The sequence below is a fragment of the Callorhinchus milii genome, unplaced genomic scaffold, assembly GCF_018977255.1.
Source record: "Callorhinchus milii isolate IMCB2004 unplaced genomic scaffold, IMCB_Cmil_1.0 Scaffold4, whole genome shotgun sequence".
NCBI classification, from domain to species: Eukaryota; Metazoa; Chordata; class Chondrichthyes; order Chimaeriformes; family Callorhinchidae; genus Callorhinchus; species Callorhinchus milii.
In genome coordinates, this window is record NW_024704745.1 from 20,096,186 (window position 1) to 20,115,484 (window position 19,299).

At 37.5% G+C, this 19,299-nt stretch overlaps 1 protein-coding gene and 1 long non-coding RNA gene across 10 annotated transcripts in view; one reads left to right on the forward strand and one right to left on the reverse strand.

The window, feature by feature from the left end:
* The window catches only part of sh3kbp1 (SH3-domain kinase binding protein 1), a 100,351-nt gene that overhangs the window by 25,914 nt on the left and 55,138 nt on the right, over positions 1-19,299 (forward strand). For all 9 annotated transcript variants that reach the window (XM_042333877.1, XM_042333881.1, XM_042333879.1 and 6 more), the window contains one exon: positions 10,988-11,111. In XM_042333877.1, coding sequence (XP_042189811.1) covers positions 10,988-11,111 — 124 coding nt within the window. The remainder of the gene's footprint in view (positions 1-10,987; positions 11,112-19,299) is intronic.
* LOC103177510 lies at positions 11,901-16,260 on the reverse strand. The gene is made up of 3 exons (XR_487738.2): positions 16,155-16,260; positions 14,869-15,000; positions 11,901-12,839 (listed from the first exon to the last, which is right to left on the reverse strand). It is a non-coding gene; the product is annotated as an uncharacterized LOC103177510 (long non-coding RNA).

Here is a 19,299-nt window from a genome sequence, read left to right on the forward strand (position 1 = left end):
TATGCAAAAAAAATGGAAGTAGAGATACAGTAGTCAATTTGTGAAAATAGTTTACTGCTGCAAGCTGAAAAGATGGTGCTATTTTCACACCACTGTTCTAATCTAAGACATTGTGAAGTTTGTATAATTCACCAAGAAATATAGCGTTGTTCATTGTACGAAAAGTGATGCTTCTTGATAGTGCAAAGGTAACCCAGGTTTTCATTTGAAATCTAATTGTAGAACATATGGCATTGCATATATGCCATGACATCAGATACTCTGCACATATGTGGAACATATGTTGACATTGAATTTCCCTGGAAGACACAACTTAATGAAGTTAGAGACTGGGAGCAGTGACTGCTTCTGGCAGAATTGTTATTTAGCTAACTGGAAAATGTCAAATGTTCTGCACAGAAGAGAAATGTATGCTATCAGTCCACCATATAAGTGGTATTGAACATTTTCTGCATGTATAAAATAGGAAGCCAATGGCTTATCAGACACTTAGACCTATAGCAGTGGGCAGTGACAAGTCAAGACATATGGTCCTTCAGAATGAATGTACTTTTTTACTTGTGTTTAGCCCATAACAATAAATCTGCAGTCAATAGCAAAGCTGAACTTATATTTGAATTTTGCTAAAATTTCCCTTAGGGGGTCACAGTAACTGGCATACTGTAACATACCTAAAAAGTCTGTTTGTAAATGATCAAGCTACTAATTCAAAAACAAACATAAATTATTGTTTAATTCTGTGGTTTGTTTGGGAATATACAAGTTGGAATTCTTATTTTACGATAACTCAATAAAACATTATAGGGAGCAAATAAACTGCATACAATTAAGTCCTCTATTAGTCTAAGTAATGTTCACATTCACCATGTGACACCAACTGTAGGAGATAAAAAATAGTCTGCGTTATCAGTGTCTGTTTTAATTGATGCTGCATTATGATGTCAACAATTTACATTTTTAAAGGTTTTTAAATACTTGGGTATTTTAATAATTTCCAGATAATTTGGTGGTAAATGCTGCATATATATCTGTATGTTCACTGCCATACCTGCTGCCCTTAATGTGGGTACCTGTGCCAGCTTGTGAGTTTAAAATTTAAAAATTCTAACCAACAGTTTCTGTCTTTGATGCCTTCCATCGTTTGTATGAAGTCTCCCATCAGATGTTCATTCAAACCTTTGTACTAATTTATCTGCTGGTAGCTCACTATTCAGCGATGAGGTGCATTTGAGGACAGACACTTAATTCAGCAACAAGGATGAACGCTTCATTCTTGGGTTTAGTTATAAAATAACTAGTTTTGAATGTATTTTTCCAAAGCACACCAACAGCAGTCACTGACTTCAGTTATCTGTGGCACACTGGCATTTAAAATAGTGTTAGATGGACATAATGGGCACAATAATTTGAAGAAACGGACTACACGAGAAGTGTAGTCTGTTTGTTCAAATTATTGCACTTGTACATGTCACAAGCACACGTCAGTTGAAGCAGTCTTACATTGTTGAATAGTTGAAGTTTTAGAGAATCCATACAGTCTGTACCTGGAATTTGTTCTGCAATTCTGATTGCTGCAACTTAACAGGGCCTACAGGTGATGCAGAGTAATGAGGTTGCTTCCCAGTGTTATACATCTCAAAGAGTGGTTAGAGTCACGGGTGCTCTTCAGCTTTGAAAAGAAAGATCACGGAAGGGCTATGTAGAAGATTATAAGACACGTGATATGACAGAAAACATAGACCTTGAACAGTACTTTCACATCTGCCAATGCAACTGGACAAGAGAATAGAAGTGTTGTAATATTAAAACTGACACTGGGAAATATTTCTTTACGCAAAGTGTAATTAACAACACTTACCAGGCGGGTGAGGCTGGAACACTGCAATTTTAAAAAAGAATGGCCTGCTTTTGTAATGGAAATACAGTAAAGGCTGATATTCTGGAGTGATTCTACAGGGAGATTTGGCTTCTGTTTGGCACAAATGCAGTGCTCCACTCTGAGGTCAAGGAGTTGAGCAGGAACGAGAATATTTGCAAGACGATTCCCATAAAGAAGAACATGTCCTGTTTTCAGTGTTTATGGTTGGGGAGAAGTTTGGTCTAGGTGTTCACACAGTCTTCTTAGCAGCCATCCTAATCTGATCCAACTACAACAATGACTACAAAAACATAACTGATTGAGAGATGGCGAGTGATTCTTTGTTGATGAATAATTTCACACTCCTCTTCGTATTTGTCTGAGAAATGCATTCAAACAATCTTGTCATTTAATCCTCCTCGTTTAAGGCAAGCCATCACCTTTATATAAATGTGTATCTATATAAATATAAAAGTATATCTTTTGTCTCCTATAGTATAGGTCCTGGCCTGACTCCTTTTTTCCATTCCCTCCTTGTCTCCCCATCCCCCCCCCCCACCCCCCAGTGGACTGCCAACAAGACCACTATCTTCTAACGAGGATTAAAGACAAACCATAGAGGAGTAAAATATTCCAGATGGTTAGGCCACTGCTTAATAAGATAACTGTTCTTTATCAGTTGTGTCTCTGTTGCTGTCTCAGTAGGGAACCCTGAGGCACCAGCAGGCCTGGCGTTTTCATACTCAATCAGTGGAGAAAACTGATTTGCTGTTAGCCGTTTCCTACACTGGACAATACCAAGTTGGCACAAATCTGATTGCTGCATTGATTACTTGGGAAAAGTGATGAATTCTGTCCTATTTAAATATCTGGAGGCAGTCACAGGAAATGGAACATAAATATCACTCATTACGAATGGCAATCTTGTTTTGTTTTCAAACTGTGATGTATTTGATAAGCATCTCTCAGAAATAAATGCTTATTTAAACATGTTCTAATGTTCAAATGGATTTGCAAACGTTGTCACACTTGTGTACAATAAATATTACTCTTTATTCTGCTCTATCATGACAGTTCTGGAAAAAGAACAAAAAAATCAATGTAGAATCATTCTAATAGGATACATCATCTGGGATTTTGTGTTTTGAACTCTAATGGTTCTCTTGTATTTCAAGAGCTAAGTTTCCACATATGAAGAGCAATTTCCTTTCAGTACAGTACTGCTTTTCGTCTATGCTTGAATAAATGCAGCTACTTCAGAAAATCTAGTGAACTTATTGAAGTTGTTTTGGGCCCATTGAACAGTAAACATGGTCACTACACTGCACAGTAAAATCATGCAAAGTGCTTTGAGATGTCTCGATGACGTGACAAGGCATTTATGAAATGCAATTAATATATGTTACATTATTCTGCAAATTTAGATATTTCCTTCATAACACTTAATTCTCTCCTGCTTGGTTATCATCTTAGATAAGGCAAGAGGAGTTTCACTTCCGTAAATGCAATTCACTTAAAAATGAGTAATGTCCCGAGTTTGGTATTTGTAGTTTTATTTCTCTGGGACATGGCTGAAAGCACGGCTGCAGATAAGAATTGTCATTTAACTGTAATGGGAGTTTCACATGCAGATAATGCTTATAGATACATTGAACCAAATTAATCACAAACTCAAGGTTAGTTATAATAGAGAATCAGCTTAGTGAATTCTATATGCTACATTATTTTACTTCAGGGTTTATTCTACCGTATGTTGCATTCAATTGATTTCAAACTTGTAAGGGTTCATTTAAATTTGTGACCCTGCGGTGAAGTAAGGACCGACATAAATGTTGTACAAAAATATAGCTGTTTATTAATTCAGATTAGTAGTTATAAGTAATTAAAAGAATACATCACAATAATGCTTTTGTATCGACGCATAGTTCACAATGATTTAAGTTGACCTAACCAAATGCTGCAGAAGAGATAGAGTAGCAATGTCCAATTTAATGTCCATTTTAATCCAAATATAAGTCTTCAAAAGGTATCCAATTATTATTGTATGGTTCCTAGTTCGATATCACCCAAAAGTATCCAGATATTTTTGTTTTTTTTCAATTCGATCACTCAAAAGTATCCAGGTATTATGGCACATCCAATTCTATTATGGCATGTCCAATTTAATCCCTTTCCTTCAATTCTTCTTCTGATTCTCATCCGAATTGATCTCCGTTTATACAACTTGTTAGGTGACCTTTCACCTATTGTCTTTTGCAAGATGGTTCCTTTATAAAAACAAATGCAACATTGCTCTCTCCAGCTGCAGACCATTTTTCCATGAGAAAATGTCTGATAAGGAATGAAAACAGTTTGTTGTTTATAAATAGTCTCATTTCTCCTCCTTGAGCAAGGATCTTCTTCGAAGCTAGTCACAACCAGCTTTCCTCATATGAGATTGATCAAATTTTTAAAATATATATAAACATCACAAATATAATTTGAGGTATTATTTAACGCATTAATTACAGAAATCCTACAAACTACAAACATTATCATGGTGCCATTTTATCCCTTTGCTGATAGTAACAAAAAGTAAAATGCAATCTTATTGGAAGACTAATGGTACTTAATTGCGTGAGAGCCACCAGTGTATTTTCTGCTCTCTGATGGAGTATTTTATGTGAATTTCTGAAAATAGTTCTCTCCTTGGGCAGTTCAGAGGTAGCTGTAACAGTGGCCATATACCAATTTTATTGCATTGAAAAAAATGCTCATGATCATATTTTATAGCATTGAAAAAATGCTTTTGATTAAAATTGTTATTGTTCATTGGTGGGGCAGTGCATTTGTTTTGATACCATTGTCATTTTCTCCCTCATAGCTTTGCACACGACAAAATAAATGTGATTCATAGTAAAGGGTAAATGTGATTTCAGAAAGATTGAATGTAATGCTTACGTATCCAAGAGCCCTTGATCCTCATTTATTTAAAAAGTATGTCAGTTAAACTCATATTCAAAATTGCAGAATTGTCATCTTTGGATTTTATTCCAGTGTAAATTGCAAAAGCGATAGCCATTTTCCTATTAAATGGCTATTTGGAATATATTATTGAACTTTATGCTGAAAACGTGAGAACTTTTTAAGTACAGAAAACTTAAATTTTATTTTCTCGTGAGGCCTTATGTAAATCTGGAAAGCTGCTGAATTTGAGGGTAAAAACCTTTGAAAGAATAGCTATTAAAACTTTAATGTGTAATACCTTTACATGCATGCAGTCTTATTTTATTATAACATTTTAAACTATTCCTGGATTCTATATTAAGAGTGGATTTATGGGATTAGATGTTTTAATTCAAGGAGCGTTTCACAACCATTCTGAAGAACTAGGCTTTCTGAATTCTATGTTTAAAAATGAATTGAAGCTTTTGGCAATGTATCACTAATAGAAAGTTACACTCCTTATAGTGAAGATGTTAAATCTGAGAAGGAGAGGAATGAGTATTAAATGCAGGAAGATGAATAAAATGTTGGTACGGCATATACAAAAATTCTTAACTTTCAGTCCATTGAATGTTCCCATTCCAGGTGGACTTGATCCTTATTCTATCCATCAGTTAAAACCATTGTATGCATGATGTAAATTAGCGTTATTCTTTGCCCATATTCGGTGACCTTAATATTTTCCCGAACCCGTTCTGATTACAGAACAACAACTTGCGTTTATATCATGCCCATCAATTAAAGTAACATTTTGGAGCTATTTACAAAGATGGTACAGCATACCAAGAGGAGAGGAGGATGATCAGAGCTACAGATGACTTTTGAAGACCGTTTGAGGGGGGCCAAAATGGAGAGATAGATGGAGGGTGTTGCAGAGCATGGGGGCATAAGCGACCGAAAGCTTGGTGTAATGAATGTAGTATCATTATATTGTAATAAGGATTTTTTTTATTGTACGTAGATACCAGGTTTTAACAGCAATATTTAAATGGATAGTATCTTAGCACTTGTCCTCACTTAAGATGTTTTAAACGACTTAGCCATTTTTAGTTGCTGAGAGGTTTGAGTATTTTGAACAGCAGTTCATCTAATGCCCCAGAGGCTGATTGATCTAAAGTATCTTCAGCATATTGAACAAAAAATGTTTGCATTTCTGTTTTGAAATGAAATTTCAATTTATTTATGAAGGTGATGAAGTTCTGTATTGTCATAAAGTACTGGTCTCTAACATTGGATGTACCCTCAATTATCCAGACGTTTTTGATGAATAAAATTAGAGTGAACCAAAATATATACAATCAACTTTCAGTCTTGTGATCAACATTCGGAACAAGGAAGATTGAATGTTCCACCTCACTAATAAGGTCAGCTCTCTGCCCCCCCCAGCAGCTCAGGATGGAAAAAGATTCCCTTGGAGGCCATGATTGCCTGAGGGAAAACTGAAGTACCAGTAGTAAATGTTAGCACACAGTTGAAATTAGCAATAGGCTACAATCAAAGTGGTGATCCAGAAGATAAAAGAAACAGAATACAGGTTTCGTCTACACTATATAACAGGATGATTCATAGAAAATTGCCAGTAAAGGGGGTGGCTATTTGATCCATTGTGTTTGCTGAAGCAACCCCCCCCACCACCCGTTCTACTCCAAACTTGTTCATTTTTCTTCAAGCTTTCATATAGCTTGGCTATATCTTAGATGAGGCAAGAGGAGCTTGACTTCATAATTGTAGTGCTTCTAAAGGAGAATTTGACTGTGGTTTATGATTGAATGTAAATTGCAGGTGGTGGGATTTTTCTGCAGTGTAGATCACAGCAACTTTAGAACTACTACCTGGGTAAACTTGTTTAGGGGTGGTTAAATATTTTTATAATACTGTACCTTGTTACTGAGTGGTAGATATGTGGTTCTGATGGGTGGCTTGTTTTGTTAAAAGTTTGCTATTTGCATAAAGTTAAAGTATATTTGAAAATCTAATTCCAGTGGTTATTCTGTTGGACCCTATTTAAATCTGTGTTTATTTGATGCTTTTATTGACGAGTAAAGAAAGGGCTGTTAAGCTTTTCTCAACTGCTGATAATGGATACTGGGATTCAGTTGCTACAAATATAAGTAACATCTAAAATCCGGTACATTTGAAAGATACAGAGAGCTTACTCAAGTAGAAGTTGAAAATAAACAGCTTATTTTATTTACTTCAGGGTACATTATGATATTTTGTTAAAATGTGTAACCTTGATGTAGGGGATGCCTCAAAACATGAAGGAGAGGTATTTGTAAAGATAACATCTTTTAAATAATGGGGTGCCAGATTTTATTTCTGAGCAAAATAGTGCCAGAACAAAATCAAAGGCAAGTGGGTGAGGATAAAAGCAGTGGTAAGGTGTAGTTGGATAATGATATTTTCGATTTTTAATTTTTTTGGTGTCTTGGCGAGAGGGGTGGGCTTAAAGGCATGGGTAATATACCTGGCATCTGATTGCTTACATTTCTAGGGAGTAACTTTGCCTGTTACGAGGTTGGATAGACTTCTCATCAAGAGGATGAGGGGCCTCAGATAGTTGTGTCAAGATTGCAGTCGTTTTATATTTTGGGGTTATATTTGCTGTATGAGCGCGGAGAAATTTCATTTGTGGCAGTTATTGTCACAATAGATCTAGGGATGTGTGTGGTGGTTTCTGGCTTCCTTCATTTCTTACACAATTTGGATTCCTGTAGCTCAGCGGGTAGACCACTCGCTTTGCAAGCGAGAGACCTGAGTTCAATTCCAGGCAGGGCGAAACCTTGGGCAAGTTTCCTTACTCCACACGCCTAATAATAATCCCTCCAAAACCAAAAACATTAATAAATTGGTCATTTTCTACGACTGTTTGTGGGACATTGCTGTGCGCAATTGGCTGCCGCGTTCGCCCACAAATATGCAATCAATTCACTTTACAGTATGCTCTGTGAAGCGCTTTGGGATGTCCTCCCGACGTGAAAAGCGCTATATCAAATGCAAGGATTATTATTATTATTATTGTTAGTCGATTGCTGGATGGCTTTTCCGGGGGTAATAATTCCTTAAAAAAATAATAAATTGGTCACTTCAATCCACGACTGTTTGTGGGACACTGCTGTGCGCAATTGGCTGCCAGGTTTTGTGTGAACGTGTGATGAATCACTTGGGTGAGATCAAATTGTTGATGCTATTTCTATTCATTGGGCAATCTAGATTATGGTGCTTTCGCTATCTCGTGTAGTTTTTGTCTGTTTATCTTGATATCTACTTTGATTGGTATGCAGAGAGGGGAGAAGCTGCTGCTTAAGCTCAACTAGCTGGTTGAACTCCTGCTGATAGGGCTGTGTGTCCAGGCTGTGGGAAGAAGGGAGATGGCAATGCTCTCAAGCATTTCATGCTGAGATATGCCTATCACCAAACAGCTTGCAAGTAGTTTCCAGCTACCCAGCTAGCGGGAGCCTTGTGCTTGTCTGATATGTAATTATCAACAAGTGACGATCTTCCGGGGATAGGAGAGTGAGAGGTAAGTGGGGGTCCAAATTGATATGTTTGCAACAAAATGGAGTTAATGCTCTGTGGCAGTTTCAATAGTCAGGTTCCCAGTCAGATGGATCTGCATTACTGTAAGGCACTGCTGATGACAGAGCAGCCAACCTGGCTAGAGAATATCTTGATAATAATAATAATCCTTGCATTTGATATGGTTCCTTAGCACATCTTTGAGATGTCTCAAAGCGCCTCACAGAATATACTGTCAAGTAAATTGACTGTATATTTTGTCGATGAAACGAGGCAGTCAATTGCACACTGAGGTGTCCCACTAACATTCGTGGATTGAAGCGACCAATTTATTATTTTTTTAAAACAATTATTACCCCCGGAAAAGCCATCCGCCAATCGACTAACAACTGGGTTCCTACTTATTGCTGGTAAACAGAGGCATGTGGAGTAAAGAAATGTGTCCCAACATTTCGCCCTGCCCAGAATCAAACCCAGGTCTCACTTGCAAGGTGAGTGCTATAACCACCTAGCTATAGGACTCCACCTTGTAATCCAAAAGGAGTTGAGACATGGACTAAGAATAAATGTTTGCCTTTGTTTTAATGGATTTCAAATACATTTTACAATCTCTGAACCGGGCTGTAATATTTACCTTAGAAGCTCAGTGGGCAAAACGTGCATATACTTCCAGTAACAGGAAGGCTTATTGTTTTCCTGGCTTGTTGACCACCTGCAAAATTTGATGTAGACTCTGACCAGATTGCTCGACTAGATTTGTTTATTAGGAATAAATAGATTAGGAACATCTGAGAACTAGTGTATTTATTGTGGGCCATGTGGAAAATGTAAATTATAAACTTCATAAACAATTATGAACGTAGCCCTATGTTATTAGCTTAATAGTTTTTTTGACTTCCTACATAAAATAGTACTTGATCCTCATTTATTTAGAGAGTGTTACGTCCATTTATAAAGATAAGGGAAATGGAAGCTTTGGTTTAAATCCATTGTTCCTTGTTGTGAAGAACTTCTTTTGGTGATATGCAAAGGAAACCATCAGTTCCCTTGATGGTTGTTCAAGAGAGACTAATTGAATCTTCATGCTGAAAACTGAGACCGTGTGGGAAAATATGAGTAATAGATGTCGAGCTGTTAGGAAAACCGTTTAAGGTTCATTATTTTCTCTTGCAGATTTTTACTTCAATTTGAAAATAACTTGCTACTTGTAAAATAAAACTGCAGAAATATTATCCAGTCATTATCCTTTGCTGACTTGGCTGTGTTGTGAAATAGAAATAGGCAATTGTGTAAGAAGCCTATCGTAGCATTGCTTTTTGAAATTGAGAAATTACTTGTATTTAAAAATAGAAGGCCCCTAAATATCAGCACATTTGAGTTGCTAACATTTTTTAGATTTGTTCCAATTTATACAGTAAAATTTGTATAAGTTTTATCTTTATAAATCATATGCCAAAGTCATACATTTACCCGAGTCCCATTCAGTTTCCTATCAAATCCACCTAGATTTCTTTGAATCACTCGTATTAATCACCTCCTAACTCCAACAGATTAATTAAATTGGATTTTCTACGACTTGTGTAGTTTGCCTCGAACTTGAACTTTGCGCAAATTATATTAGATGTAATGGTCCCGATGGATATGACTTATGTGAGTTTTAATGTATTGAAAGCTGGCATCATATTTCAAGTACATGAAAATCTCTAAATCACCCCAGAGGCAACTGATTTTTTTAAAAAACTGTACGCTAGGAAACTAAAAATGTATCCACATGTGTAACTGTATCTCTATTGCTAAAACCTTATGATACAGCAGTGAATTAGCCAAATTCATATCTTTGTGCCACATTTATATTGAAGTGCTGCTTCAGCTGAGCTTGGGGCAGATATCTCAGAACTGGCAAGTGCAGTTTTGTGGACGTTGCAATTGCCATTTGTTTTTGGCTGATACAAAATTGTCTAGTCCCTGGGGTGGGTTTGTAGGAGTTAGCAATGTGAAAATTCAATTGCTAAGTACAATGGTAGTTTGTGTTATGGAGACAGTAATACTTATTGTTGACCTAGGGGTGGAGAGAACCCCCCCCCCCACCTCAACAATTTGCACTTAACAACAACAACAACAACAAAATTACATTTGTATAGCGCCTTTCACGTCGGGAGGACGTCCCAAGGTGCTGATTTGCACTTAAGCAGTAACTTTTCCATGTAGGGTGCATTTCAAAGCATTTTACAAAGTGGGAGCACAAGCATGGAACGAGCGAGATGGGTGGAGGGAAGTGGCCGAAGGCACAGTCAAGTTTTTTGCTGTTTTTTTGAAAGCTGCAAGAGGGTGGAGAAACAGGGAGATTTTAGAAGAGTTTTCCAGAACACAGAAGCAAGCTGACTAAAAGCCTGCCTTGCTTCCTGATGGTGGAGTAGAGGGAGCGGGGGCATAAAACAGGCGAAAAACACTGGATGAGGTGTCTTGATACTTCTGGAGGCAGCAGCATTGCTTCTGATTTTATTCTGGTCATGATAATATGCAAGGAAGAACTGCTGTAATAATTTAACGTATTGCAGTACAAGTGTAACTAAATTTCCAGCCTTTTCTGTTGTATAAGAACTAATGGTATATATTTTATTCTAGGAAATAAAGGGTGTAAAGAAAGAACACCACATAACTGTAAAACCCACAGAGATGCTGGGGAGTGAATTCCCCAATGGCAGCCCAGTATCTTCAAGTGATGCGAGTCTCAAAAGTCCTAGAAAAGGTAAAAATATTTTTTACAATGAATTGGAGATATGTTGTTTGCATGTCAATTCTGTGAATTTCATTCTAGATGTTATTTGAAATGTGTTTATATTTGCATGAAATGGAAATTTGTATGAAATGTTTCTACTTGAACAATAAGAGGCCGTGTCCTTATCCCAGAATAAGTATGGTTGATTAACTGCAATCCACAGAATGTCACTGGTCTCATTAAAAAAGAAATCAAAGCCATGAACAAGCCAGTAGTTGAAGAACTTCCAAGACACCAGATAGAGGTTTAAAATGAGAATGAATAACAAAATTCAGATTCCACAAAGACAACAAAAAAGTCGGGTTTAGGATTATTTATTGCATTGAAATATAAAATGCATCCCTCGTAATTGTCAAATGTAGTGACTTTTTGTGCATAAACTCAGCAATCATTTGCACCAGCAAAATCATGGTTTAACATTTTGGCTGAAGGGCGACATCTCCAAGAGATAGCACTTCAGTGTTAGCCTAGTAAGTTCAAGTTCTAACCCCTTGTTTAAACCAACAAACTTTCTGAGCCAAGCTTGAAGTTGAAGTATTAACAACAACAACAACAACAAGATTACATTTGTATAGCGCCTTTCACGTCGGGAGGACGTCCCACGGCACTGGACAGTGAACAGCATTTCAGACCCGAGCTTGGGTCAGGGAGGGAGAAAGGAGGGGAGGAGAAGGGAGGTGACCAGTGGCATGGTCGAGGAGGAGGGTCTTGAGGCAGGACTTGAAGGAGGCAAAGGAGTGAGTGAGACAGATTGATTGGGGATGGAATTCCAGAGGTTGGGGGCAGAGTGGCTGAAGGCTCTCTCGCCAATGGTTAAAGAAGAATTTAGAGATCAATGCCGCAAGCGAATCATGATAATAAATGTGATGGTATTATGTCTGTCCGTCTTATCGCCAGTGTAAAGAACCCCTTGTCTTCTGTGATTGCTGTTACTTATACTGGTTGCCAACTTTCTCCCAAGTTATTTCCAGTTCTTGCCTATCTTATATAACATTCTGAATCAAGCTCACAGATCATTTTAAATACCCACAAAGTCTTAAATAAAATATTTCTAATTATAAAAGATCAAAACCCTGCTGACTATTCTTTGATAGGGAAAGAAACGGCTACACTTTCTTCACTCACTCACTCACTCGCTCACATCTTATCTGCTCTAGGTTACACAAGCAATATTTGAATAAAAAAACATTCATTCTATGATTTTTAGAAATACTGATCTGCTCTTCTGTGATATGGCTTCAATTTTACACTACTTATAGCAATTAGTCCACTCGAGCTTGCAGTTGAACTCCTATCAGAATGTATTTTGTAGCTACAGTATTTAATTCCATCTTCCATGACACCTTTTAACTGGTTTTCAGAGACTGTCCTATGATTGATTTATGAAAAAGCTCAAATATAAAAGCTCAATTGGAAAGGACTTTTTTTTCCATTAAGGGATCCAAAAACCTTCCATATAAATTGATTTATTAATTTCCCCTTTGAACTTATGTGATTTGTGACGTGAAATTCTTGGTAGACTTTCCTGTTGATAGTTGTTTTTTTTCTCTGTGGGATGATTGACATGCAGGTGCCAGAAGTAAATTAATAATCTTTATCTCAGATAGACAGGATTCTTCTGAACAACCACTCCATTTTCTGCTTCATCATTTCACGCTTCCATTTAAGGAAACCATTATTCCGTTGCAGAATTCTCGTCTAAATGAGGAAGGACATTTTGATTGTAAATATTATTTACACTAGTATTATGTACATATAACAATCTATTTCTAAGCTAAGCAATTGTTTGTATCCTATTGCTCTACCAAAAGGGTAGTATAAGCTCTGAATTATGATTTGTTTCCAAACATCTGTTTTGGTAAACGTTACTTACTCTACAGCCTTATCTTGTTTGAGTTTTAAAACAGTTTTTAGTTAATAGAATTTGGCTGATACTTGTAGAAACCATCTACAATCTATTACATTTTTTGTTCAGCTGGGTGTCTTGACACATGCAGAAACTATTAGCATACTTAAGAGTATCCAAACCAGACGAATAGTTCCACGTATGCATGCCACTTACACCTGGAAATGTTGCTGTGTCTGGAATGGAGTACAGATATCTCTCTCTAGAGGGATGAAACTTGCTTACCTACTTCTGTCGGGTATTAGATGCAGATTAATCTGTCAAGCTTCCCACTGCATGTCCACTCAGGAGCATCCTATTTTAGGGCTTTGGCGTGCAGGGGTTAACAAGAGTCGTATAGGAAAACTTTTTGCTTCCAGTAACCGATTTGCACCTCAAAATCTGGCCAGCAAGCCAGGCTGGCTGGTCTGTTATCAGCAGTGCCTTGGAGCACAGTGGACTTGCCTGGCTTGGGAACCAGACTGCAGAGATCGACATGGCAGTCTTTATAATTCACATGAGACTCCACCCCCTCTCCCATTTCCCTCTACTGCCTTCTCCCTCATGTACGCATCAGGTTTCCCCTTCAACATGTTCATGATTTTTGCTTCGGCCACAGCTTCTGATCATAGTGAGTTCCTCATTTCACCAGTTTCTGCATGAAGTTCTTCCTTCTAAGCTCTCCTTTATTTTTGCTACTAGCTCTAATATTTATTCCCCCTACTTTTGGACTTTCCAGTAAGTGATAAAAGCCTATCAATATCCACCTTATCACATGCTTTCGGACCCTTAAGCACCTCTATCGGGTTCATTCTGGATTGTTTCTTCTCTAGATTTAAAACCAAACTGGGACCTATCTAGTGTTTTTAATAGTAATAGTTAATGGTAATAATAATAATCATCCTCAAATTTGGTATAGTCTTTCACATTGGGATTACATCTTAAAGCATTTCACAGGATATACTTTAATGTAGAGTGACTGTATTTGCACAGTCAATTTGCACATAGCAGTATCCTCCAAACAGCCATGGAGTGAATGACTATTTTTATGTGGGGGATTGTTGGCCAGGAGAAACTCCCTTCACTTTTTGAATAGTTCCATGGGATATTTAATGATCACCTGAACAGGCAGAGGTGATCTCGGTTTAATGTCCCATCCAAAGGACGGCACTTCCAAAAATACAGTGTACGCCCAACACTGCATTGAAGTGTCAGCTTGGACCGCAACATTTTTGTTGTTAGCACTTTTTCAAATAATTTAGCAAGTTGTTGATTGGGATGTGACACAATTATAACATGTGTGGGTAGGTGTCTGCCTATTTATGTTTGTAAAGCATAAATTGTTATGGTGTAAGTAGTAATTATAGTGGACGTTTTTTAACCTATCTATGGTAGCTATGCGAATAGTGCTCCATTGATGGGCTATTGGGTCGAAGGCACCAAACCTTACAGAAGGTAGCAAGCTGGAGGAGCGCTAGCGCCTTGGAAAGTCCTCCCAAAGTGAATAGCGCTATATAAATGTAATTCATTGTTGTTGTTGTCTATACTTTGGATTCTTATTTGTAAATAGTGCATTTACTTACAAAATTTACAGTAAATCCTGTGAAGCACTTTGAGATATCCTGATATGAAAGTTGCTGCAATAAATGCAATAATAATTATTATTAGTGTTAATTCCAAGAGTTAGAGAAGGATTAGAGATGGATAGAGAGACTTGTGCGATTTATAAAATTCTGGGACTGGGGAAGAACTTTGTGTCATTTTCATCAGTGATGTGTGAAAGGTAATTTAGGGTAGAACCTACATCGTGCAAATAATTTTTTAAAAAACAATTTCACCTACTTCACCTCGTTCAAGGTCCATCTCAAGATATACCACATTCACTGCACTTTCAGTCATATTTCCACTCTCCGCCCCTTTCAACTCCTACCTCCAGCTTGAGTGGCCAGCCAGTGTTATGAGACGTCCTCCTGACTTAAAAAAAATTAGTTCCTTTTAAACCAGTATTAAAATTCTCGAGAATATCAAGAAATTGGAACATGTCCCAACTGTTGAACCTTACTAAGAGAATCTTTTACCTTCACATGTTCAGATGGCTTATGAGCAATTTAATTAAGTGCTGCCAGCTCTTTGCTGTAATAATTGCCAGAGACTTGCAATTAAATGAGCTTCCACATGGGTCTCCTAAATCTAAAGCAAAATGTTTTTTTGGTTCACTTAGTGCAGAAAAGGGAAACCTAGTTGTAGCACTCGTGGAACAATATGGTTAGGGAGCAAAACTGATGACCTGCTGCTTTTATAACACTAAACTCATCATGTCCTGAAGCGATGGGGCCAGGTGTGTGTTTGATATTTTGAAGAAAAGCTTCATGCTTGATACGGGAAGCCTGCTTTTTTTTAAAAAAGAAGCAAACTTGGAATAATAATCCTTGCATTTGATTTGGTGCCTTATCACATAATTGAGACATTCAAAACTCTTCACAGAATATACTATATAGTGAATTGACTATATTTTGTGGACGAAACGGGTCAGCCAATTGCACACAGCAGTATCCCAGAGTGCTGTAACCATTAAATTAGGACTCCCAACTATAGAACTTGTAGCTTAGAACATTTTGTTTATTAAAGAATTTGGATTCCGTGCCCCTTATAGTGAGTGTAAACGTAGACTTCCTCAACCGACAATATTAATGTATCACTTTCCATCACACTTAAACATCAAAAATGTTGTCTTCGAGCGATTTTTAAAAAAAAACACACACACAACCCTGGATGTAAAGTGCACCTCATACAGAAAATGTCGAGACTACTCATGAACCGTTAGTATGAGGTAATCTTGTTTTGGAGCGGAGTTCTTGTGGGTCAGTCTGCTGCTCATAGAGTTCATGATGTTGGGAAATTCAAATCCCAGGGTTCGGAACAAGGACTCGACAAATACCAAATATGGGGTCACCCACCTTTGTCTGCTTTACACAACAGGTAATATCACTCATACAATACAAAGAAAAATAAATGATCCAATAAGCAGTATGGAATACAACGATTATTTCAAAGTATAACGATTATACTTGACTATATTTATATTAAAAACACATTGATTACATGCAATTAAGAAATACTCATATTACCAGTTTAAAGGAGTCAGCAGCAGCTGTTCTTTGTCTTCTTTCTTTTGAGCCCGAGCAGCTTAGTGGTATACTCACAAACTTATGGTGTCCCTCTGAACTCTGCTCACGGATTGACTATCTCCCTCTAACATACCCTTTTTATCCAGGTTTTCTGTACGTCTCTCCTGACCTTTGATCTGACCGGACAAGATAACTGATGTTTTTCTAAAACATGTCCTCCTTTTAGTTACCTCCCTTAAGTCCTGTTTGTGCAGGAGGCCCATAAGGTCGGCTTCAACCTTGATGTATCAAGGATACATCTGTCTCCTAATCTCTACTCTACCAGCTTGCTTCTTTCTTTCTTACTCATTGACTCATACTAATTGGTCTAGTTATGATGGACAACCTCCCGACTATGACATGTATCCTGGACCAAGGTTACCTGGTTTTCCCTCCTTTAGCAAATGTATGTATATTTTGAGCACACATCTGTCTGTTACCCCAGCTAGTGTTTCTCTATTTCTTCTAATTGCTTCTTTTGAGATTCTGTCTGACTATTGTCTTAATTCATTGCTGACAACCTCCAACATGCACTATCTGAGAGTACTATATTAGTACTTCCTTCAACATCCTGCTGATTCTCCACAATCAACAATTAAACATATGGATTAACATAAAAGAGAAAAATCTGTTTTATCATAACCCTAACATACATTTTATGTTGATACCATTTTCATACATTTTATATGGTTACCGTCTGCTCCCAACAATGAGATATACTTTATATCTTAATCATTATTTTTGCTGCAGTTTTCTTATTTGAGTTTTTTCCCCATTATTTGTGACCATTTTGCATTCTTGAATCAAGAAATAAGAAATATGTATTGCTGCAATGTCTGCATTATAAATGGTGATTGAAGCGTAATAGTACTGGAAATACTCAACCAGTTGCACCCCATCAGGAAGAATTTATTTGAAGAAAATTTTGTATGCCTTTTTGAAAAATCCCTGCACTGAATGTACAATCAAGTGTGGCTTTCTTCTTAGTATGCAGCTTTCTGTGTCAGATTTGCTATACTCCTTTCTGCACCACTTACTTATTCCACAGGATAGGACGTCTGAGTTAATATAACAACCTGTTAAAATCAGTAAAATAAAATCAGTTTGAATTGCACATGTTTCAGTATTTGAAAATAGAAAAAAAAAGGCTTTCAAAAAATGTTATTTCCTGAATATTGAAGTACACCTCAGGCAACATTTTGGATAATTAATCCATTGACAAAATCTGTGGAAACAAAGGAACTGCTTCTGCATAAACTGCTGGAAATCTAATGGTGGCCTCGCTTCTATGATGGTGACGGCATTGACTCTTTGTTTATCTCCTGCTCTTTATCTAACCGCTAAACAGTGCTATTAGTGCACATTCAGAGCCTTCAGATATCACGTGCAAAGACATGTTGATTAATTCACAAGGCTCCATATTGCCTGTCATTTTGAAGGGATGACAACTAATTCTTTAAAAATATCTTTTATTCTTTAATCCAAGCAAGCAAATAACTATACTGCTCCAAAATCCTGTGCTTTGAAAACTTTCAATCTTTATAGTAACAAAATCTCACTCCCCTAACTGGATATCAACCTAATTCTGCATCTCGGCCTCATTTTTTTTACTCCTGTTATTGGCGTACACAGATGTAATAAATGACTAAAGCCTTAGAGCCCCTAGAATCATTGCACAATCCCTGAGTCATCATCTTTACCAATTAAGTGATGAAAGGTGGAAAATTGTGTCTCGTGACCATGAAATTACTTGTTCGCATTGACTTCAAGGAAGTAGTTGCACAAAGAAAAGGAGGTGAAGCAGTGACAGCTTTTAAGAAGGAAGAAAAGCTGTGGTGAAATACGATGAAAGACACTGTAAATTTGGTTATTTATCGCAATCTCATCTCAGGCCATTGTAGCAGAAGTGACAATTTTGATTATCATAAGCATACTTTTCTTTATAAGACACAAGTTGAAATGCATCATTGAAACTGTTTCTATATTTCAGAGTTTCAATTTCAACGTGTGAACAAACAGGAAACTGAATTGAGATAAGTTCAAATTAGAACAGTTAATAGCATTTAAACATTTTATTTAAATTTGTTTTCTCCTGCCTTTTTCTGTGCTTGTGACTTTTCTGTGCCTGTATTCCTGTCTCAGTTTAGTTGTGATAAGACATTGACCTATCCCAAACTCAAAAGCTGAGGAAAAATTGGTAAAATTGGTAAAATTATTCTGTAGCTGTTCTTGCACAGCTTCTAATGGCTAAATAAATCACAATTGTTGGCGGACTGGAGGCAGATAGCTTATCTGGCAGCTTTTTAATTGATGCATGATGTGGGAAGGCCAGGAAGTTGGGAGGAAAAATGTTTTTGCTCTCAGAAATCGTGCAAATTTGACAATAAAACGGTCGCTAAAATCCTCCAATTCATAAAGCAAATGAGCCAATGTATTACCTCTGAGACTCTTCGCAGCTATTTGAATGATGTAGGCAAAAAAAGTTAACTTGGCCTGTGAGTGTCAGAATAGAGTACACAGTGAATAAATGTTAAGTAAGATTTGAGATCAATTTTTCTCCCTCCCTCCCTCTTGTTTTATTCATCTCGCCTGGCTCCAGTCCTACCTTTCCCATCACCTGCACTTCATGGCCACCAACGGCTTCTCTTCTAACCCACGCACTGTCATGTTTGGAGTCCCTCAGGGCTCTATCCTCGGTCCCTGATCCATGCTTTCATTATGCCCGGCTTGACTACCCTAACTGTCGACTCACTGGACTTCCCAACCATTCCCTCCACAAGCTGCAGATTATTCAGAACTCTGCAGCTCATGGCCTCTCCTCCACCAGGCTCCAGGAACCTATTACCCCCATTCTTGTCTGGCTTCACTGTCTCCCCATTCCTCAGAGAATCGGGTACAAAACCGTTGTTCTTACCTTCAAGGCCCTCCACGGTCTTGCTCCCCCCTACCTCTCTGACCTCATAGCCCCAATCAGCCTGTCTACTCCCTCCACTCAATGGACACTGGCCTTCTTCAGATCCCCCTGCACTTCCTTGGTGTTCGGGCATTCAGCATCTCTGCCCCCACACTTTAGAACTGTATCCTGCAACCCCTCTGCCTCACCCCC